The 21,535-nt window shown below is 41.7% G+C and overlaps 7 protein-coding genes across 12 annotated transcripts in view; 2 read left to right on the top strand and 5 right to left on the bottom strand.

The window, feature by feature from the left end:
* The window catches only part of LOC124312826 (exportin-1-like), a 639,300-nt gene that overhangs the window by 374,301 nt on the left and 243,464 nt on the right, over positions 1 to 21,535 (top strand). The gene's annotated exons all lie outside the window — the stretch shown is intronic.
* LOC124312831 overlaps positions 1 to 21,535 on the bottom strand; it is a 154,738-nt gene that overhangs the window by 57,573 nt on the left and 75,630 nt on the right. The gene's annotated exons all lie outside the window — the stretch shown is intronic.
* On the bottom strand, positions 4,297 to 5,090 carry LOC124313489. The gene is made up of 3 exons (XM_046778446.1): positions 4,998 to 5,090; positions 4,843 to 4,927; positions 4,297 to 4,737 (listed from the first exon to the last, which is right to left on the bottom strand). Exons 1-3 carry the CDS (start codon positions 5,007 to 5,009, stop codon positions 4,454 to 4,456), a joined length of 381 nt encoding a protein of 126 aa, XP_046634402.1. The 5' UTR covers positions 5,010 to 5,090; the 3' UTR covers positions 4,297 to 4,453.
* Positions 5,833 to 15,015, bottom strand: LOC124313446 (dormancy-associated protein 2-like). Of its 4 annotated transcripts, XM_046778379.1 has the most exons (5): positions 14,905 to 15,015; positions 14,632 to 14,767; positions 14,507 to 14,557; positions 14,446 to 14,476; positions 5,833 to 6,155 (listed from the first exon to the last, which is right to left on the bottom strand). In XM_046778379.1, exons 1-5 carry the CDS (start codon positions 14,998 to 15,000, stop codon positions 6,035 to 6,037), a joined length of 435 nt encoding a protein of 144 aa, XP_046634335.1. In that variant the 5' UTR covers positions 15,001 to 15,015; the 3' UTR covers positions 5,833 to 6,034. The 4 variants fall into 4 exon arrangements, with proteins under 4 accessions (XP_046634335.1, XP_046634332.1, XP_046634337.1 ...); XM_046778376.1 differs by having other exon boundaries at positions 14,446 to 14,557; XM_046778381.1 differs by lacking the exons at positions 14,446 to 14,476; positions 14,507 to 14,557; positions 14,632 to 14,767; positions 14,905 to 15,015 and adding exons at positions 6,157 to 6,207; positions 6,282 to 6,417; positions 6,555 to 6,665 and having other exon boundaries at positions 5,833 to 6,126.
* On the bottom strand, positions 7,010 to 8,173 carry LOC124313351. Its single transcript, XM_046778236.1, has 3 exons — positions 7,888 to 8,173; positions 7,736 to 7,814; positions 7,010 to 7,634 (listed from the first exon to the last, which is right to left on the bottom strand). The coding sequence occupies exons 1-3, from the start codon at positions 7,951 to 7,953 to the stop codon at positions 7,126 to 7,128; spliced, it is 654 nt and encodes a 217-aa protein (XP_046634192.1). The 5' UTR covers positions 7,954 to 8,173; the 3' UTR covers positions 7,010 to 7,125.
* On the top strand, positions 8,823 to 18,187 carry LOC124313447. 3 transcript variants are annotated; one of them, XM_046778382.1, is made up of 4 exons: positions 8,823 to 8,969; positions 9,045 to 9,120; positions 9,226 to 9,267; positions 17,701 to 18,187. In XM_046778382.1, the coding sequence occupies exons 1-4, from the start codon at positions 8,958 to 8,960 to the stop codon at positions 18,033 to 18,035; spliced, it is 465 nt and encodes a 154-aa protein (XP_046634338.1). In that variant the 5' UTR covers positions 8,823 to 8,957; the 3' UTR covers positions 18,036 to 18,187. The 3 variants fall into 3 exon arrangements, with proteins under 3 accessions (XP_046634338.1, XP_046634340.1, XP_046634339.1); XM_046778384.1 differs by lacking the exon at positions 9,226 to 9,267 and having other exon boundaries at positions 8,825 to 8,969; positions 17,674 to 18,187; XM_046778383.1 differs by lacking the exons at positions 8,823 to 8,969; positions 9,045 to 9,120; positions 9,226 to 9,267 and adding exons at positions 17,090 to 17,408; positions 17,484 to 17,568 and having other exon boundaries at positions 17,674 to 18,187.
* LOC124313410 lies at positions 15,374 to 16,578 on the bottom strand. Its single transcript, XM_046778330.1, has 3 exons — positions 16,218 to 16,578; positions 16,066 to 16,144; positions 15,374 to 15,962 (listed from the first exon to the last, which is right to left on the bottom strand). The coding sequence occupies exons 1-3, from the start codon at positions 16,281 to 16,283 to the stop codon at positions 15,571 to 15,573; spliced, it is 537 nt and encodes a 178-aa protein (XP_046634286.1). The 5' UTR covers positions 16,284 to 16,578; the 3' UTR covers positions 15,374 to 15,570.

The following is a 21,535-nucleotide window of genomic DNA, read 5'->3' as shown; positions in this document are numbered from 1 at the left end:
TGGCAATGTACCAAACGTTAGTTGGTGTCTAGTTCAACCGACTGTGTGTGCCGACATGAATAAAAGGTCGTCGTGTGAATCATTTGCATATCTTCAAATCAGGTAGGAAATGTCATTCCATGTCAGTTTTGTCCTTGTTATTAGAATGTCGGCTATTTCTTTTCGTAAAAGGGGGTGTTTTTGCGGGGTTCTTTTCTTTTCTTTCAAGGTTACGCAATGGACAACGCTAGTCGATTTTTGTTTGTTTTTTTTTTTTTTTTTTTTTTTTTTTTGGGGGGCGGGGTCTTACCTGGGAATTGCATAACTAAACAGAAATAATATTAGATTTCAACTAAATCTTATTTCTTCAACTTATTAATTGGTTATTCCCTTATCGTATTTGAGTGGTTTGGATTTTAAGGGGAGAGTTTCATTTATTTTTACTTCTAATTTCAATCGATATATCGTTTTCGTTATATCGTAATCATGCTAATTAGAATAAAATGTGTCGTCTGCTTTACAGTTTTGAGACTACGAAGCTCGAAACACGAAGTATAAGCCCACAAAGTTTGAGATTATAAAGAAAACGGAACGGTAACTCTTTTGAAAATGTACGTGGCTACACGAAATGAAAGAAAACCCCTAAACAATAAATAAAATTACGAAAATGTGATCGTCTCGTGTGATGTGTCTGTGGTGTCGAGTTATTTCTCAAGCAATGCTCTCGACTCGATGTTTTTGGCGGGTAAATAAAACTAAGAATAGAAATGCAACGGTTATATGAGAGCTTAAACAGTAAAGTTAAATCTGTTCTAAATTTTGAGTAATGTTAGTTCCTGAATAGCATTTATCATGTAATTGCCCTGTCGTGCATGAAAGTTTGTCTGTACTATGTTCTAATTTCTAACCCTTTTCTTTTTGCAGATTCAAGGCCAGAGCCAGTCATCGTAACCACCCAACAGCCACCCATCATGCAAGTTTTGCTTGTGCAGGTGTTAACCTGCCGTCAGCAACAATCTCAGGATCACCGCTTGCCAGGTAATGATTTCATTCTTTACCAGTGACCTGTGACCTACTAGAATCTTTAAAGCTGCATTACCTGCACCAATGCAGTGTATACATTTCAACCTTTAAATCTCCCATTTATTAACAATTCGTGTTTACCCAGTGTCTAATTTTCAACTCTCATTTTCAACTCTCCTGACCATTGGTTGTTTCTGTCAAAAATTTTTCGTTACTCATTTTCTATTTCTCACCTAGATAAAAATCATCCCATTGGATTGGAAGAACTACGATGTCACGGATCTCTTCTTTTCCCCTTCCTTTCAATGTTCTCGTGTATGCCCATGAGAGTGTGGGTGTATTCACGAGGACACCCTTTTTACCCTTATCCCGTCCTGGTGCCATTGAACTCTTCCAGCTGATGGATGGAGCAACTGTGGATGCCTGGCTGTTTTTCCCAGGCACAAAGGTAGGACACAATTGATTTCTGTTCTTCCTTTTTGACAGTTTTGGGTGGCGTTGATTTTAAATCGATATGTAGTCACGGAGTATGTTTATTCCTGTGAGCTAGGCGGTTGACTGCATCTGTTTTTTCCGTTTTATTTTCTCAGCAAGGGTTCATTAAAAATCTCACGTGTCAAACGACTGCAGATGATCAGGCCTGTTTTTTTGTTTTGTAACTCACAACGTTCTCTGTGGGTAAACATTCGAAAATATTTCAACGTTTAACACGTCAAGCAAAGTGAAGACGACATTTTTTTTTTACCAAGAGGAACCTGCGGCTACACAGGAACCTCTTCGTTGTACGCTACTCCACCTCCTTTGCTCTGTTGATCCTTGCTCTTTTGCTCCGCTTTGCTCTTTTGTTTTTTTAAACGGACGGCCGCAAATAGGCTACGATTGAGGGTTTCTGTTTGGTCTCGAAAATGTGTTGATTGATTAAACATTTGGTTTTTCACACAATTTATTTCCACCATCGACACGATTTGCTGCATTTATTCTTCTTGGTGGAAAACGATGACGACAGTCTGGGCCTGTCTGTGCGACGCAGCAACAGCGGTAGGAGTAGGATGAGGAGGGTAGTAAGGGGCTGGTCGAATCCAATAGGCGTTCACTTGGGAACTGTGACCGTTCAATACTGGCCGTCTGTAATAGTGGCGTCGGGCGTTGGTCGAGACGTAAGACGGCGGAGCCTCTTTGAAGGGGGTCGTGTCGAAGATCGGGACTCTGGGAGATTCCACGTTGTTGTAATTCCACTCCGCCGAGTAACACGGAAGGGTCGCACTTTTCACAGCGACCACTGAAACCAACTACAAATATTTTCTTTCTTTTTAAATTGAATCAACGTGCCTTGGTTGATTTCTTTGATTGACTTACCATTAACACAAACGGGCAGCAGCACGACGTCATCTCAGTTGTAGCGTTGCGCAAGTGTCGAATTCGAGTGCTGGAATCTGTTCGCCTAGGATAGACTCTTATAAGAAGAACCAAAGCAGAGAAAGTTGGTGGATAAAATCAGGGCAAACTCTTATCTGGGAGGCTGAAAACAAACGAGCTGAGAAAGAATTGATTTCGGCAATTAACACTATCTGGTTCTCTCTCGAGGCGGACCGAACGACATTTGTACAAATTCGCCGTTTAATTGTATGGGATAAACGAAGGGAAATGCGGAAACCCGCAACATGACTCATAGAATGTAGGGCATCTCGTGTAGAGGAAAGTGTAAATTAGAGTCGCCTTATTAGTTGTGTATAAATGAGGTAGTTGAGTTATCTCACCGAAATTATTGCGGCGATAGGCGCGTGCAAGGGTGTGATTTGTTGAACGCGGGAAATGAACTGGCTGATTGAGCCCACCGCGATGCAGCTGTTTTATGAGGAGAATTTAAAATGTTCTTATTATTGGTTTTCCTCTTGTGATGAAATTTAGAGCACTGCGCATTTTAACAACTTATGGGTGATCAGAACCGTTTTGCTCTTTGGCATTTGAATTTTTCTTTTGTCGTTTAAACAGTTGCCAACTTTCTCCAGACTTTGATTCACCTCATTTCAGTTAGTTCCTCAATCGAAAAAGAGCAGCCAGCACGGACTACACTGTTTATTCATTGTCCGATTGACTCGCATCGGTTCATCAAATAGTTGAAACCTTACTGACTGCTGTGCTCACTCGATTCCCACTTGTCCGCTTTTTCTTTTTTTGGGTTTTCACATCGGTTGAACTTGACCGTTTTATTGATGTGAAGACTGTCAATGCTGCCCGATCTTTTATTTTTTTTTTAATTTCATTCCTTGTTGAATGGATATCAATCGCGTAATTTTCACGCTTGTTGCGCCGCTGTGGCCCCACTTGTATAGGCTCGTTGAAAATAAATATTAAATTCGCTTTCTGCAAATATTTAAAAAAGATGTTAAGCTCTAGAAACCCTCAAATGGGTTGGTCTAAACTCTCTAAAGTCACATTTTGACATGGCCTTTATAGATTATTTTTGGGATACTTTTTGCCATGTTGTAGAGCCCCAGGATGTGGGGAAAACCCTGTGCCATAATTGAGATGCGCTTTCCATCGACGGTCAAAGGGGGGGGGGCAACAGCCAATAATACCTGACAGGGATTCACTCCATCATGTTGCTTCGCTACGTAAATGGAAGTATGTACGATAGTCGATAGGAGAGGAGGGAAAGTTTGGTCTACAGTTTTGCTCCAAGGATGCGCTAACATCTGTGGCGAGGAATACTACGTCGAAAATTAATAATGGTGTCACGTCTACCAACAGCTGAGCAGAGTGGCGCTATTAGAGCATCGTCCTGCAGCCTAGGGATAAGAACCAGGGCCCTTTTCTCTCGTACCGTAACAGTGATTCTGGGCCAAAAGACTGCTGGTCTTTATTAATGTTTAAATGGAAATGGAATTGTTGTTAATCAGCCGACTCGATTTCGGTTTGCGAGAAGGCAGAGCTGGATGCAAAGGCAGAAACAGTGGGGTGCGCCGTAGGACTTTATTCTCTCTTATGTAGAGCAAGCGAATACATTTCGTGTCGATGATCGACATCTAATCAAAATTCTGCCGCTTTTACAAGACTCAAAATTTCAAACGTTTTTCGTCGAATTCCGCTCGGTCGATAATTTGGACTTGACGAAATATTTGTTTCGTCAATTTTACCCAAACGATCGTCGACATCGTTCAGACCGCCATTTCAGTCCTCGAATTTAATTAGTTCCAAACCAACGATGAGACATCCTAGCCTGGCTATTTGACTAAAACCCTTAACATTTAACCAACTCTTTTCTCTAACAATGAAACAACACGTACAAGTAAATAATCTGCAGTAATTTTGTTGTCGTATTTAGCAAAACTGGTTAGTTTTTAACACGAATCAACACAAGAAGAAATAGTAAAAAATTAAAAGTGGATATCGTCAGAGGAGGATGGCCGGGTTCGACGGTTGACAACATGTCAAGAACTTGAGCGCTGGACTAGCCGAAAACGGGTTTACCCGGTTTACCGGGCTGCCTAGGCTGCGGCTTTGCCGGCTTCTTGCCGGCCAAACTTGCTGGGCCCACAGCTGGGGCACCCTCTGGTACATGAATGGGTGCGGTGGCTCCTTTCTTGTCTTGCTTGGGGACAGCTTTCGCTTCACGGGAATGTTTGCTGGGCTCGTGTTTCTTTCCGTCCTTCACCCTTTTGACGTGATGAGAGTGGGCGGAAGCGGCTTTTCCAGCAGCAGCGGGTTCAGATTTTTGGGCCAAAGTTTCGGAAACTATTCAATGCGAATAAACAAGAATCACCCAAATATAATAGTAATACAAACTACAGCGGGAAATAACGACACAAATAATGAAAATAAATTCAAATCAGATTTTACCATGTTCCTCCGGTGCTGCTGGTGCTGGATCGGCTGACGTCGTGAAGACAAAAACCAGGGCCACCATAGCCAAAATGCTAAACACCTGCAGGTGACATAATTTGCAAAATGAATAATTATTACGACCACAATTCAAAAAAGGAATCGACTTTTACCTTAAAGTTCATGATGAGAATTCAGCGAGTGTATTAAACTGTTTGAAGATCAGAAAATATCTGTGACATTCACTCGCAAATACGGCTGCTTTTATAGTCGAATATTGGCCATTGTGAATTGCAACTGACGTGGCTGTTGGCTATTGGCAATTGAACGACACGTCGAGAAATCTCGATTTCCAAAGGTGTTAATGGTTTCAAATTATAGACACGTCAACTAAACCTGCGAAAGAACACGATTGCGAATAAAATGATCCCATCATCAAATATCTCGAACGTGACTTTGGATGAATTTGCGCAATTTAATTCGATCAGTTGGCCACCCAGAACGACATCCGATTACGGTTCACTTGTGCTATTTCGGGATTTATTTGGTTTCAACTGGTTTCTACTGGATTAATCCGGCGTTTAATCTTAGTTTTGGGAAATAAAAAAGCCGATTTCAACGTACGCCAATATGACACTCCAAAAGCGATGGCGAAGTAGTTGTAATATTATACAAAAATGACATCAGAGTTCTTGAAATAAGATTGGCCAATTCATCTGATATCGCAGCTTTGACTTGAAAAATCTGAAATGGGCACGGGTAAATATAAAATGCATTCGGTCTCTCATCGAAAAAACAAAAAAACATAAAAACTGACGGGCGATCTTATTCCATCGAAAAAACTACCGGACGAACTCATAGCGAAATTTGATCGCTGGATGCTTCCGGCCGCAACGCTCCAGTTGATAACGTTATGTGTTGACGATCTTATATAATGTCCATTGTAAAGAATAGCCAACCCAATTCAATGAAACAATAGACAGTGAAATAAAAATCCGAGCTAGGAGAAACGTGATAATGTTTTGATTTATTTGGTCAATGTGCGTTTGCATAGTTTTGAATATCAGAAATTGTCGCGTTCGGTATCACATTGCGGTGAAATTGTGCTGAGTAGAAACGGGACAGGCGAATAAAGTCATAATTGGCGACTATGGGGAAAATGAAATGGGAATTTTGAACAGGAATTAATGGGATTTCGTGTGAGTGATGATTAGTGATGATGATGTCCGCCGCCGTAGTATCCTTGGTTGTATCCACCATAGTGTCCACCGTGTCCACCATATCCTCCGTGCCCATGTCCACCTTCATACCCATGACCACCTCCGTGACCACCTTCATACCCGTGTCCCCCGCTGTGATGTTCACCGCCATGTCCGCCGTGACCTGTTATCCGCATTGAAAAGATTTCAATAATTAAAATTCAAACTGTCAATTAGATTTTAACCGAATGGACTTACCGTGTCCTCCTCCTCCCAACAGACTGCCAAGAATAGCGCCGAGAATCTGCCGTTTGTCACGGGGTGCGCTCGCCACTGCGGCGGACTCGGCGTTTGCTACGGCGGCCAACACGCCCAGCACCAGACACACGCTCAACTGTTGACAATAAATGTAGGAAGAAACAATTAAAAACAAAGAAATAATCCATGCGTATCATCCAGTGCACCATCACTTTGCTGCTAAATCCAAAATTTGAAATCCTTGTTGAACTGCGAATGTTTTTTAAAACTTACCAAACTTGAACGACTCATGATGTTGTTGTTGTTGTTGACTTTTCCGTTGGTTAGACAATGGTCGAATGATGCAGACAACACAGTGGGCCTCTGCATTTTATACCTTTTCGAAAGCCAAGGTAAAGTAAGCGGGTATCTATCGGATTAGATGTTAGAGAGAGTTTGTTTGTTAGATAAAAATAATCGCAGTTAACCTCCTTCTTTTATTTCTGGCGGGAAGCCCACGGCATTGAACAACAAGAATTTCAACCGCATTTCCTTCTTTATTTTATAAATATCACCTTGCCATTTTGTCTTATTCCCTTGACGTGCAAGATGGGAAAACCCTGAAAAATGTCGTCAATCTGTCGAATGGTCTCAAGGGGTAGGGGGGAAAAGGCAGAAAGACAGCCGAGTTCATTAGTCGGTTAATATCAAAATCAGGAAGAAATAAAAAAGACGCAAGAACAGCCTCCTTATCTCTGATGCAATTGATTATGTATTGAGAGAAGCAAGTAAAACAGATCGTCATCGACATCACAGCAAACGAAATGAAACGCAAATCAGTACCCGTCAAATCGAATACTGATGCTTACAACAATTCTTCGACGGCGACGATTGGCTCGACTGCGGTTAAGGACACTATTTCCACAGTCGGAAGAGAAATGGGTTCCTTGGCGGGAGCAGGAACTGCTGGTTCGACTACTAGCACAAGAGGAGCGGCATCGATCGCCTCCACTATAACAGACTCGACGCCTGCAAGGTTAGTCATTTCCTTGGCCGGAATGGGAGCTGGATCAGCTGCCGCAGGGGTAGCTTCGACCGCTTCCAGGGTTGTAGGTTTCTCATCAATGTCAAGAGGAGCATCTTCCTTGATGGCGGGTTTAAAGTTTTTCAGCCATTTGCCGAAATCGAACTGAAAGACTTTGTCTTCGTCGTCTCTTTTCGTTTTCTCCATGTCCTTCACGGATTCCTTTTCTTCCTTCATCTTCCTGATGTGGTGTAAATGAGTTCGGGTGGCGTTAATTGCGTCTCTCAGCCGCAACATATGCTTCTTCCATTCGCGTTCCGATTTCTTGTGGTGGTGGGCCATTTCCGTAGCTGCAATGCAAAGAAATATCGAGGGTCACTCAATCATAGAAACTTATCGTGAGAGATTAATACGGCACAAATAATGATAAGACGTTCAAATCAGATTTTACCATGTTCCTCCGGTGCTGCTGGATCGGCTGTCGCTGTGAGGACGCAAACTAAGACGACCAACGCCAAGATGCTCAATACCTGCAGGTAACATTTGCAAAATGATTGAAATTATTACGACCACAATTTAAAAATGAATGTCTATAACTGTTACCTTGAAACTCATGATGAGATTTTCAGCGAGTGCAAACTGTTTCAAGATCAGAATAATCTGCGACATGAACTGGCGAGTACATCGGCTTTTTATAGCGGGTCAATTGTAGAACTAAAATGGCGCGTTTTGAAATGGCCAATCGCTACTTGACAACGACGACATACGTTTCGAGCTATTTGGTTTCATGTTGTTGCTCGTATTCCTCGACCTGTATTCCCTGTAACATAAAAATAGTTCGAAAAACGTGACTTTTAGAATTTGGCGGATATTGGACTGAATGCGTCACTGATCACTGCTGCGTACAGCATTTCTTCATTTAAAAGATTAGCCTTGTTCAGAGACATAAAATGCACTTAAGGGATACAGCCGGAGCCTTGCGGCCGGAAGCATCCAGCGATCAGATTTCTCTATAAGATCGCCCGTCAGTTTTTATGTTTTTTTGTTTTTTCGATGAGAGACCTGAATGCGTTTTATATTTAACCGTGTCGATTTCAGATTTTTCATGTCAAAGCTGCAATATCAGATAAATTGGCCAATCTTATTTCAAGAACTTTGATGTCATTTTTGTATAATATTACAACTACAACGCCATCGCTTTGGGGGTGTCATATTGGCGTACGTTGAAATCGGCTTTTTTATTTCCCAAAACTAAGATTAAACGCCGGATTAATCCAGTAGAAACCAGTTGAAACCAAATAAATCCTGAAATAGCACAAGTGAAATGTAATCGGATGTCGTTCTTGGGTGGCCAACTGATCGAATTGAATTGCGCAAATTCATCCAAAGTCACGTTCGAGATATTTGATGTGGGATCATTTTATTCGCAATCATGTTCTCTCGCAGGTTTAGTTGACGTGTCAATAATTTGAAACCATTAACACCGGTGGAAATCGAGATTTCAAGACGTGTCGTTCAAATGCGCAAATTCAAATTTCCAATTGCCAATAGCCAACAGCCACGTCAGGTGTAATTCACGATGTTTCGACTGTTAAAGCCGTCGTATTTGCGAGTGAATGTCACAGATATTTTCTGATCTTCAAACAGTTGAATACACTCGCTGAATTCTCATCATGAAATTTAAGGTAAACGAAAATTCCTTTTTTGAAATTGTGGCCGTATAAGAAATTCAATCATTATTTTGCAAATGTTACATGCAGGTATTTATCATTTTGGCTATGGTGGCTCTGGTTTTTGTCTTCACGGTGACAGCCAATCCAGCACCGGAGGAACATGGTAAAATCTGATTTGAACTTCTTATCATTATTTGTGTCGTTATTTCCCGCGGTTGTTTGTATTACTATTATATTTGGGTGATTCTTGTTTATTCGCATTGAATAGTTTCTGAAATGGTCAAAAAATCTGAACACGCTTCGAAGGATCATCATGCTGCTGCTGGAAAAGCCGCTTCCGCCCACTCTTATCACGTCAAAAGGTTGAAGGGCGGAAAGAAACGCGAGCCCATCAGACGTTCCCGTGAAGCGAAAGCTGCCCCCCAGCAGGAGCACCCGAAAGGAGTCATCGCACTAAAACAGGAAGACTCAGTAATGGGTGTACCCATCAAACTCATTATAGGTATAAGGCAAGAAATGAAGAAACCTTATCAATTTGTCCGGCGGGAGCAGCTTTGGTGACCTAGTCAACTTTCAATTTAAATCGGCTAATCCAGCGCTCAAGTTCTTGACATGTTGTCAACCGTCGAACCCGGCCATCCTCCTCTGACGATATCCACTTTTCATTTGTATTATTTCTTCTTGTGTTGAGTCGTGTTAAAAACTAACCAGTTTTGCTAAATACGACAACAAAATTACTGCAGATTATGTACTTGCACGTGTTGTTTAATTGTCAGAGGAAATTGTTGGTTAAATGAGGTTATAGTTATATTAGCCAGGCTAGGATATCTCATCGTTGGTTTGGTTGCCGTTTGAACTAATTAAATACGAGAACTGAAATGGGTTGAATTGACGAAACAAATATTAATATCATCAATTTCTTATGACAAACTGTTGGTTAATTATTAGAGTTATTTCTCTCCGAATAATTGTCACTGTTATCCCGTTAGTTTTTTCGTCAAGTCCAAATTATCGACCGAGCGGAACTCGACGAAAAGCGTTTGAAATTTGAGTCTTATAAAAGCGGGAGAATTTTTATTAGAAGTCGATCATCGACCCGAGTGATGAATTTTGGCTACGCGACAGTCCGCTTCTGTACATATCGAACGTGTTAAAACAATCGCAACGACAAAGTTGCACGTTTCCTGCTGGCCTTTTATTCCCCTTACTTTGCTCGTGGGTATACAGTTACTCTCAATATACAAGTGCGAGGTAATATAATACGCATGCGAATGGCGGTGTCCAACAACATTGTAGCTATTGGTTAATCTTGGTCAATCAGTTTGTTTTCAAATTGATTGTATTCTTAGAGTTTCCTATTCGAGCTGAGGGAGGCTTTAGTGCGTCATGTACAGATCCGGTGTGATGGAATAAAAAGTCAAGCGAAGCCAACTCGACGAACAAGACACGTACCCTTTTTTAATTGGCAAATGAATGTCGAAAGTTTAATATGTTTAACATGTCTGTGCGCTGCAGCCTATACGGATCGTTGCGTCACCTTGACATGGCGAAATAATCCGGGGAGTATGCAAGGTGAATAACAATGCGAATAGTAAGGTGGCAATCAACGACGCACGAGATTGAGCCTACGATTCGCTTTGATGAAGAATTTGTCCTTGTTCCGGACTCTGATGATTTTCCTCCTCCTTCGTACATTCACGGCGGGTCCTATAAACGGGCGGCCCTTTGACTGTTGACTCTTCAGTATCAATCGAATATTCAAACTAACTACAATATCAGGCGACTTATCGGGTGCGCATTCTGAAATGAATTTTTCACTTTCAGAACTCAAGGTATTTACTTAATTATTAAACAGTTAACGTTTTATCGGGTCTGGTCCAATCGTTTTTCTTTTTCTTGAAATTGCCCAGTGGCGACTGTTTGCCCTTTTGCTGGTTTTCCAGGCGTTGGCCGTCATGGAAACGGAACGCGGTTACGTCGTCAACGCCTTTCATTTCCGGATCAGTGAGTGAAAGCGACTGGGTTCAAGGCAAAGAAATGGCATCAGGATGCGCTAATCAATTAATATTTGCGTTCGGTTGCGTGTCTAGGGAGACCATACGGCTATTACAGGGGTCGACCGATGGCGGTCGTCCACCGCCAATCGTACTGGAATTCTATCAAACGACCCGCTCATCCAGATGAAGAGTACCAGTACGGCCCTGACGAAATCCCCTACATTTATTACAGTTAATCGCGGCGGTAATTAATTTTTCAAAATCCTGCGACCAGGAAAGGAACGCTTTGTTAAATAGAATTTGCGTTTTCTTCTTGTATCCAGGAGTCGTTGAATTCAAGTGTGGCGATGCCATTTTAATTGTTGGATTGATTCGCAACAAAATCAAACAGTTGAAACCTTATTGATTACTGTGCTCACTCGATTCATGTTTGATTCACTTGTCCGCTTTTCTTTATGGTCTTCACATCGATTGAACTTGATCGTTTCATCGCTGTGAAGACGCCCAATCTTTTTTATTTTTGGGTTGATTTCATTCCTTGTTGAGTGGATATCAATCGCGTTGGCTTTGACTCTCTCACGCTTGTTGCATGTCGCCCGCTGTGGCCCCACTTGTTGTTGGCTGTTGAAAATAAATATTGAATTGATATTCACAAATACTATGTAAAGCAATTTGGCTCTGGAGACCCTCAAATGGGTTGGTCTAAAGTCACATTTTGACATGGCCTTTATAGATTATTTTTGGGATACTTTTTGCCATGTTGTAGAGCCCCAGGATGTGGGGAAAACCCTGTGCCATAATTGAGATGCGCTTTCCATCGAGGTTCAAAGGGGGGTGGGGGCATTAGCCAATAATAACTCCATCATGTTGCCTCGCTACGTAAATGGAAGTATACACGATATGGGTTAACAGGAGAGGATGGAATGTTTTTCCGTCTACAGTTTTACTCCAAGGATGCGCTAACATCTGTGGCGAGGAATACTACGTCGAAAATTAGTAATGGTGTCACGTCCACCAACAGTTGAGCAGAGTGGCGCTATTAGAGCATCGTCCTGCAGCCTAGGGATAGGAACCAGGGTCCTTTTCTCTCGTACCGTAACAGTGATTCTGGGCCAAAAGACTGCTGGTCTTTTAAATGTTTAAATGGACATGGAATTGTTGTTAATCAGTTGACTCGATTTCGGTTTGCGAGAAGAACCGAGCTGTATGCAAATGCAGAAACAGTGGGGCGCGCCGTGAGACTTTATTCTCTCTGATGTAGAGCAAGGGAATACATTTCGTGTCGATGATCGACATCTAATCAAAATTCTGCCGCTTTTACAAGACTCGAAATTTCAAACGTTTTTCGTCGAGATCCGCTCGGTCGATAATTTTGAATTGACGAAAAAAACTAACCGAAAAACGGCGACAATTATTCGGTGAGAAATAACTCTAATAATTAACCAACAGTTTGTCATAAGAAATTGATGGTATCAACATTTGCTTCGCCAATTTTACCCAAACGATCGACATCGTTCAGACCGCCATTTCAGTCCTCGAATTTAATTAATTCCAAACCAACGATGAGACATCATAGCCTGGCTATTTGACTAAAACCCTTAACATTTAACCAACTCTTTTCTCTAACAATTAAACAACACGTGCAAGTACATAATCTGCAGTAATATGTTGTCGTATTTAGCAAAACTGGTTAGTTTTTAACACGAATCAACACAAGAAGAAATACAAATGAAAAGTGGATCGTCAGAGGGAGAAGGCCGGGTTCGACGGTGAAGAAACTTGAGCGCTGGATTAGCCGACAACGGCTTTTTTGGGCTGTCTAGCGCTAGGCTTCTTATAGGACAAACTTCTAGGGACCACAGCTCTTAACCACACCACCCACCCGCAGCACCCTTTCCACACCACCCACCCGCACCCTTTCCACCCCAGCCACCCGCACCCTTTGGTACTTGAATGGGTGCGGTGGCTCCGGCTTTGATGGGTGTTGCCTGTTTTGGTGCGATGACTCCTTTCGGTTGCGCCTGCTGGGGGGCAGCTTTCACTCCACGGGGCCGTCTGTTATTGATGGGCTCGTGATGTTTCTTTCCGTCCTTCACCTTCTTGACGTGGTGAGAGTGGGCGGAAGCGGCTTTTCCAGCAGCAGCAGCGTGATGATCCTCCGAAGCGTGTTCAGATTCTTCATCCATTTCGGCAACTATACAATGCGAATAAACAAGAATCACCCAAATATAATAGTAATACAAACAACCGCGGGAAATAACGACACAAATAATGATAAGAAGTTCAAATCAGATTTTACCATGTTCCTCCGGTGCTGGATTTGCTGTTGTCGTGAAGACAAAAACCAGGGCCACCATAGCCAAGATACTAAATACCTGCAGGTGACATTTACAAAATAATGATTGAATTTCTTATACGGCCACAATTTCAAAAAAGGAATCGACTTTTACCTTAAAGTTCATGATGAAGAGTTCAACGAGTGTATATTAAACTGTTTGAAGATCAGAAAATATCTGTGACATTTACTCGCAAATACGGCGGCTTTTACAATCCAAACATCGTGAATTACACTTGACGTGGCTGTTGGCTATTGGCAATTGAACGACAAGTCTAGAAATCTCGATTTCAACAGGTGTTAATGGTTTCAAATTATAGACACGTCAACTAAACCTGCGAAAGAACATGATTGCGAATAAAATGATCCTATCATCAAATATCTCGAACGTGACTTTCGATTAATTTGCGCAATTTAATTCGATTAGTTGGCCACCCAAGAGCGACATCCGATTATGGTTCACTTGCGCTTTTTCGGGATTTATTTGGTGTGAACTGGTTTCTACTGGATTAATCCGGCGTTTAATGTTAATTTAGGGAAATAAAAAAGCATGTTTCAACGTACGCCAATATGTCACCCCCAAAGCGATGGCGTAGTAGTTGTAATATTATACAAAAATGACATCAGAGTTCTTGAAATAAGATTGGCCAATTCATCTGATATCGTAGCTTTAAAATCTGAAATCGACACGGCCAAATATAAAATGCATTCGGTCTCTGTAACTCCTTATTCCATCGAAAAAATTACCGGACGATCTCATAGCGAAATTTGATCGCTGGATTCTTCCGGCCACAAAGCTCCAGTTGACGACCTTATATAAGGTCCGTTGTAAAGAATAGCCAACCCAATTCAATGAAACGATAGACAGTGAAATATAAATCCGAGCTAGGAGAAACGTGATAATGTTTTGATTTATTTGGTCAATGTGCGTTTGCATAGTTTTGAATATCAGAAATTGTCGCGTTCGGTATCACATTTCGGTGAAATTGTGCTGAGTATAAACGGGACAGGCGATTAAAGTCATAATTGGCGACTATGGGGAAAATGAAACGGGAATTTTGAACAGGAATTAATGGGATTTCGTGTGAGTGATGATTAGTGATGATGATGTCCGCCGCCGTAGTATCCTTGGTTGTATCCACCATAGTGTCCACCGTGTCCACCATATCCTCCGTGCCCATGTCCACCTTCATACCCATGACCACCTCCGTGACCACCTTCATACCCGTGTCCCCCGCTGTGATGTTCACCGCCATGTCCGCCGTGACCTGTTATCCGCATTGAAAAGATTTCAATAATTAAAATTCAAACTGTCAATTAGATTTTAACCGAATGGACTTACCGTGTCCTCCTCCTCCCAACAGACTGCCAAGAATAGCGCCGAGAATCTGCCGTTTGTCACGGGGTGCGCTCGCCACTGCGGCGGACTCGGCGTTTGCTACGGCGGCCAACACGCCCAGCACCAGACACACGCTCAACTGTTGACAATAAATGTAGGAAGAAACAATTAAAAACAAAGAAATAATCCATGCGTATCATCCAGTGCACCATCACTTTGCTGCTAAATCCAAAATTTGAAATCCTTGTTGAACTGCGAATGTTTTTTAAAACTTACCAAACTTGAACGACTCATGATGTTGTTGTTGTTGTTGATTTTTCTGTTTGTTAGACGATGGTTGAATGATGCAGACAACACAGTGGGCCTCTGCATTTTATACCTTTTCGAAAGCCAAGGTAAAGTAGGCGGGTATCTATCGGATTAGATGGAAGAGAGAGTTTGTTTGTTAGATAAAAATAATCGCATCAGTTAACCTCCTTCTTTTATTTCTGGCGGGAAGCCCACGGCTTTGAACAACAAGAATTTCAACCGCATTTCCTTCTTTATTTTATAAATATCACCTTGCCATTTTGTCTTATTCTCTTGACGTGCAAGGTGGGAAATCCCTGAAAAATGTCGTCAATCTGTCCAATGGTCTCAAGGGGTAGGGGGGAATGGCAGAAGAAAGACCGAGTTCATTATTCGGTTAATATCAAAATATAAAATCAGGAAGAAATAAAAAAGACGCAAGAACAGCCTCCATATCTCTGATGCAATTGATTATATATTGAGAGAAGCAAGTAGTAGGCCTACACAGATGGCTATCAAAATCATAACAAACGAAATGAAACGCATAACTCAGTCGACCATCGAATACTGTTGATTACAAAAATGATTCGACGGTGATTGCAATTGGCTCCTCGACTGCGATAGCGGCCTCGTCATTCCACCATCTTATCCGGTTCAAAACCACCACCAAGGTCGAGACCAAGGTCGAGGAGGCGGAACGGGAGCCAGTTCGACTTCCTCAGCAGGAGAATCGGGATCACCCACCTCCACTACAACAGACTCGAGGTCTTCCTGGGTCGAAAGTTCCTCGGCCGGAACGGGAGCTGCAGGAGCTGCTACCTTGATGGCGGGTTTAAAGTTTTTCCACCACTTGCCGAAATTGAACGGAAAGACTTTGTCTTCGGCGTCTCTTTTGGTTTTCACCGTTTCCTTCACGGATTCATTTTCTTCCTTCATCTTCCTGGCGTGGTGGTAATGAGTTCGGGTAAAGTTGTGCCTCTCAACAGCCGCATGCTTCTTCTTCCATCCGCGTTCCGATTTCTTGTGCTGGTGGGCGATTTCCGTAGCTTCAATGCAAAGAAATATTAAGGGTCACTCAATCATATAGTAACTCATCGTGGGAGATTAATACGACACAAATAATGATAAGACGATAAAATCAGATTTTACCTTGTTCCTCCGGTGCTGCTGGATCGGCTGTCGTCGTGAGGACGCAAACCAGGACGACCAACGCCAAGATGCTCAATACCTGCATGTGACATTTGCAAAATGATTGAAATTATTACGACCACAATTTAAAAATGAATGTCTATAACTTTTACCTTGAAACTCATGATGAGATTTTCAGCGAGTGCAAACTGTTTCAAGATCAGAATAATCTGCGACATGAACTGGCGAGTACATCGGCTTTTTATAGCGGGTCAATTGTAGAACTAAAATGGCGCGTTTTGAAATGGCCAATCGCTACTTGACAACGACGACACGTGTGTGCAACATTGAGATCGTTGGTTTTCATATTTGTTACTCGTACTCTGCGATCTCTACATCACCTGTCGAAATAGTTTGAACGTGACTTTAAAAATTCGACAGATATCGGACTCAACGATACTCTTTTGCTCTTTTTAGCAGTATTAGAATCAACCATTAAAATTTATTATTTGAGTGCTGACACCATATTTCAAATGTCAATTTGGCTGTAATAACATGCCAATGCGTCGCTGATTAGTTATTACTGCTGCTGCGCAGAGCCTTTCTTCATTCGAAAGATTAAATAGCCTTCCGCCTTGTATAGAGAGACCTCAGATGCACATAAGGGATACAACCGGAGCTTTGCGGCCGGAAGTATCCAGCGATCAGATTTCGCTATAAGATCGCCCGTCAGTTTTTATGTTTTTTTGTTTTTTCGATGAGACCTGAATGCGTTTTATATTTACCCGTGTCCATTTCAGATTTTTCATGTCAAAGCTGCGATATCAGATGAATTGGCCAATCTTATTTCAAGAACTTTGATGTCATTTTTGTATAATATTACAACTACTACGCCATCGCTTTGGGGGTGTCATATTGGTGTACGTTGAAACATGCTTTTTTTTTACCTAAACTAACATTAAACGCCGGATTAATCCAGTAGAAACCAGCTGAAACCAAATAAATCCTGAAATAGCACAAATCGGATGTCACTCGTGGGTGGCCAACTGATCGAATTAAATTGCGCAAATTAATCCAAAGTCACGTTCGAGATATTTGACGATGGGATCATTTTATTCGCAATCGTGTTCTTTCGCAGGTTTAGTTGACGTGTCTATAATTTGAAACCATTAACACCTGTAGAAATCGAGATTTCTGGACGTGTCGTTCAATTACCAATAGTCAACAGCCACGTCAGTCGTAATGATTCACGATGGCCAATATTCGACTATAAAAGCAGCCGTATTTGCGAGTGAATGTCACAGATATTTTCTGATCTTCAAACAGTTTAATACACTCGCTGAAATCTCATCATGAACTTTAAGGTAAAAGTCGATTCCTTTCTTGAAATTGTGGCCGTATAAGAAATTCAATCATTATTTTGCAAATGTTACATGCAGGTGTTTAGCATTTTGGCTATGGTGGCCCTGGTTTTCGTCTTCACGACGTCAGCCGATCCAGCACCAGCAGCACCGGAGGAACATGGTAAAATCTGATTTTATCGTCTTATCATTATTTGTGTCGTTATTTCCCGCGGTGGTTTGTATTACTATTATTTTTGGGTGATTCTTGTTTATTCGCATTGTATAGTTGCCGAAACTTTGGTCCAAAAACCCGATCACGCTTCGGAAGATCATCACGCTGCTGCTGGAAAATCCGCTGCCGCCCACTCTCGTCACGTCAAAAGGGTGAGGGACGGAAAGAAACATCGCGAGCCCATCGGCAGACGGCCCCGTGAAGTGAAAGCTGCCACCAAGGAGCACAAGAAAGGAGCCATCGCAACAAAAGAGGCAACACCCACCAAAACAGGAGTACCCATCAAAGCCGGAGCCACCGCACCGATTCATGTACCAGAGGGTGCCCCAGCTGTGGGCCTTCATGCCCCATTGCGTGTAAAGCCTAGGCAGCCCAAAGTTATCTGGAATGCTCCCAAGAAACCCGTTGCCGGCTAGTCCAGCCCTCAAGTTCTTGACATGTTGTCACCGTCGAACCCGGCCTTCCTCCTCTGACGATCCACTTTTCATTTTTATTGTTTCTTCTTGTGTTGATTCGTGTTAAAAACTAACCAGTTTTGCTAAATACGACAACATATTACTGCAGATTATTTACTTGTACGTGTTGTTTAATTGTTAGGGAAATGAGTTGGTTAAATGAGGTTTTAGTTAAATATTAGCCAGGCTATAGGATATCTCATGGTTTGGTACTTTGGTTGAACTAATCAAATACGAGCTAGGACTGATGAAATGGCGGTCTGAACGATGTCGATCGGGTTTGAGTAAAATTGACGAAACAAATGTTGATACCATTGATTTCCTATGACAAACTGTTGGTTAATTATTAGAGTTTTCTCACCGAATAATTGTCGCCGTTATCCCGATAGTTTTTTCTTCAAGTCCAAATTATGGACCGAGTGGAACTCGACGAAAAACATTTGAAATTTCGAGTCTTGTAAAATCGGCAGAATTTTTATTAGATGTCGATTGTAAAGAAGGCGAGCGTTTCAGGAAGCATTCACTTGTATTACCACCGAGCACATACACACACTTATATAAGCACTTCACTGACGGGAAGAGAGGAGCGGGAGAATAGAGAGGGAGGATGGAGAGGGAGAATAGAGAGGGAGAGTAGCAAGGTAGAATAGAGAGGGAGAACGGCGAGGGAGAACGAGAGGGAGAACAGCGGCTGGCTGGCGGAGGAGACCGCGGGGGTGGTCGACGAGTGACTGCTGCTGCTGCTGGCTGCTACTGACGCTACTGACTGGCTGCTACTGACGCTACTGACTGGCTGCTACTGACTGCGAGGATGTCGTGGCTGCTGGGTTATATACCCAAGCGTAGTCGGTGCAATTTAGAGATAGCTCTAAATTGCACGGTGATTGAAGGAAATTGGAACAGGGGAAAAGGTACCCCGAAAGGTTTGACAAGGAGGGTAATAGGAATATGTATGGGCAATAATGAAGGTGAGTGATGGGGTCTGACTCGGCAGAGTCAGGATTGTTTGGATATCTAGTTATAGATAGGTAAGGGAAGCTGAGGTTGCGGAAAAAGGGAAAGCGATTGGGAGGAGAAGATCAATAGTTGAGAATACACGGAAATACATTACACACTTCCCCCCTCTGAAAGTCTCGTCCTCGAGGCTTCCAAAGGTTGGAGTAGCAAGATTTTGTGCGTAGTTTGATGTACTTTTCCATGCGGGATTGGCGAAGCTGGAGCGCTTGATTTTCTTCAATGATCTTTTCGTTCTCGGCGAGTAGATGCTGGTCCGCACTGACTTGTAGGTCGTTGATGCCGTATCCTTTTCTGGCGAAAATCGGTTTGTAGAAGACGTCTACGGCTGTTTCCACAAAATATAAAAAAGCGGGCGTCGTGTTGCGTGTATTCCGTGCAATACCGTCCGTATCGCGGGTAGTCCTCTGCGAGGATGGTTAGAGATGTTGGTTGCTTCCACTTGTTGGTTTTTACGAGATGATAAGTCGAATGTAGTAGTTCTGATGGTTTTGTCGGAACTGGAACTTTATGATGATTGGGAATTTCTACCCAATCTTCAATAAAGTTTGACATGTAGATTTCAAATAACTCGCGCGCCTCTAGTTCGAGGGGGCGCTTGAGGAATGGCTCCGCGGCGTCTTGAAAGTTGATTAGATGTAAACACTTTGCAACTTTTTTGCTGTAAGTGTTGAATCTGGGGATTGTTGAGTGTGAGTAGCACGTATTTGGGAAACTGGGGAAGTTAACTGGATGAGACATGATGTAGGACTGAGCGTAAAGCGGGGGAAATACTGGGAATTTTCATATATAAAGCGTGACGAAAGTTTTTTTTTTTTTGCTTTTGCTTTTATTACTGCTGGGGGAATAGGGTGGCGGTGACAATCGATAAAAGGGGGGCGGCTTTTATAAAAAAGGGAAGCGGTTAGGTTAAAAGTGAGAAGCGGGGTAGTGAATGAAATAAAGCGGCTATTTTTCGGAAGTTGAAAAATCTTTTTGACTACGTATTTCGGAATTTCTTTTGAAGGATAAAAGAATTTGGGCTGCTTCGACTGTCTCGGGGGTGTTGGATATTATTTGTTCGACAGTCGGGTTGTGTCTAATAAAATTGGGAAGTTTAATTGGGTTTATTTCGACATTTATTATTTGGGTGGAAGTGGAATTGTTCGGTATGGGGTCTTCAACTTTTACTTTGTAAACACAACAGCTTTTTTCGGTTTGTGGAATAAAGTCTGTTGTATCGTTTTTACGCGTGGAGATTGTGATTGCGGAAACAAATTGGTTTGTTTGAATTTTCGTGATCACAATCGCATATTTCATTTGGGGGTCAGTGATATTGATTTTTTTTTTTTTTTTTTTTTTTTTTTTTTTTTTTTGTGTGTGTGTGTTTTTTGTAGTGTTTGATAGAATAGATAGAAAGATAGAAATGAAGGGTATAATGGCTTTATTAAAATTTTTTCGGTTTCGCCTGAGCGGCGGCACATCCTCAACTGGTGAAAATAATTTTAATAAGCGAGAATACTGCAGAGGTCCTTAAAGGCCGGACGTACAAGGATAGAAATAAATGAAAAGAGTGAGGTGTCTGTGTTTGCCCTTTTTTTTTCTCAGTCCTCGTTTAATGGACTATACAACGTTATTATTCAAGCTTTTCTCTGTATTGCTTCTTGTGCTATTGTTTTGGGACAGGTATGAGTGTCTACATACTAGATTAAACGCTGTATTGATGTGGCCTGGTGGCCACCTTTGAAATATTGACTGGCCAAGAAGTTAATATTTTTTTTGATACTGTCGAATAAACACGTTTAAGCCAGTGCGCTTGCAACTGGCGCAAAATATTTTTTTTTTGCAAGATAAAGCGTTTCTGTCTGGAATAAATGTTTTGCTTTTCTAATCCAGGTGATAGAAACTGAGAAAGGAGGAGAGCACACATTTTTTTCGTTAAGTGTTTACAAGTTGACTTTAATTAGTACCTTGAGAAGTTTTACGGTTTAGTAAATCAACTAGAATTGATTTATTACTCTTTTGAGGCTTGAAAAGGGGGTCAAGAAAGAAAATAAATCCTTGACACAAAGGTAGAAGATTACCTTAAGATTACGACACAATTGGAATAACAAATTTTTTTCTTCTTGTTTTTCGTTTTTTTACTTTTTACTTTTCTATCAGTATTGTGAATAAAAGAGAAAAGGGGTGTTTAAGAATAACAATATTTAATTGATTCGATGAATGTTTTTTTTTTGTTTTCTTACTAGTAAGAAATAGTTTACCTTGAATTTTAAGTGTTTAATCCCTATTGTGGATTAAGTTATCCGAATATTAGAAAGGGTGTAGAGGTTGAAGAACAATTCGTTCAGGACCAATTCATATTTTGATTGATTTTTTTTTTTTTGAGGAGGATAGGTGGTATTGGGTTTACGTGTCGTGCAGCGTGACGGCCATCAATTCACCAATCATGTTCATTTGCTCGTTTT

This window comes from Daphnia pulicaria, chromosome 9 (assembly GCF_021234035.1).
Source record: "Daphnia pulicaria isolate SC F1-1A chromosome 9, SC_F0-13Bv2, whole genome shotgun sequence".
In the NCBI taxonomy this organism is placed as follows: Eukaryota; Metazoa; Arthropoda; class Branchiopoda; order Diplostraca; family Daphniidae; genus Daphnia; species Daphnia pulicaria.
This window is presented reverse-complemented; position numbering and strand designations above follow the sequence as displayed.

Bases quoted from the DNA above. Each gene is read 5' to 3' on its own strand.
- LOC124313489 (XM_046778446.1), bottom strand. The intron at 4,738-4,842 runs GTAAAATCTGAT...CGCATTGAATAG, and splicing joins AGCAGCACCGGAGGAACATG to TTTCCGAAACTTTGGCCCAA.
- LOC124313351 (XM_046778236.1), bottom strand. From the start codon at position 7,953: ATGTCGCAGATTATTCTGATCTTGAAACAGTTTGCACTCGCTGAAAAT. The intron at 7,815-7,887 runs GTAACAGTTATA...TGTTACCTGCAG, and splicing joins ATCTCATCATGAGTTTCAAG to GTATTGAGCATCTTGGCGTT. The intron at 7,635-7,735 runs GTAAAATCTGAT...TTTGCATTGCAG, and splicing joins AGCAGCACCGGAGGAACATG to CTACGGAAATGGCCCACCAC.
- LOC124313410 (XM_046778330.1), bottom strand. From the start codon at position 16,283: ATGTCGCAGATTATTCTGATCTTGAAACAGTTTGCACTCGCTGAAAAT. The intron at 16,145-16,217 runs GTAAAAGTTATA...TGTCACATGCAG, and splicing joins ATCTCATCATGAGTTTCAAG to GTATTGAGCATCTTGGCGTT. The intron at 15,963-16,065 runs GTAAAATCTGAT...TTTGCATTGAAG, and splicing joins AGCAGCACCGGAGGAACAAG to CTACGGAAATCGCCCACCAG.
- LOC124313447 (XM_046778382.1), top strand. The intron at 9,121-9,225 runs GTAAAATCTGAT...CGCATTGAATAG, and splicing joins TCCAGCACCGGAGGAACATG to TTTCTGAAATGGTCAAAAAA. The intron at 9,268-17,700 runs ATCATGCTGCTG...TCCAAAAACCCG, and splicing joins TGAACACGCTTCGAAGGATC to ATCACGCTTCGGAAGATCAT.
- LOC124313446 (XM_046778376.1), bottom strand. From the start codon at position 15,000: ATGCAGAGGCCCACTGTGTTGTCTGCATCATTCAACCATCGTCTAACA. The intron at 14,768-14,904 runs GTAAGTTTTAAA...TATTGTCAACAG, and splicing joins TCATGAGTCGTTCAAGTTTG to TTGAGCGTGTGTCTGGTGCT. The intron at 14,558-14,631 runs GTAAGTCCATTC...TGCGGATAACAG, and splicing joins GTTGGGAGGAGGAGGACACG to GTCACGGCGGACATGGCGGT.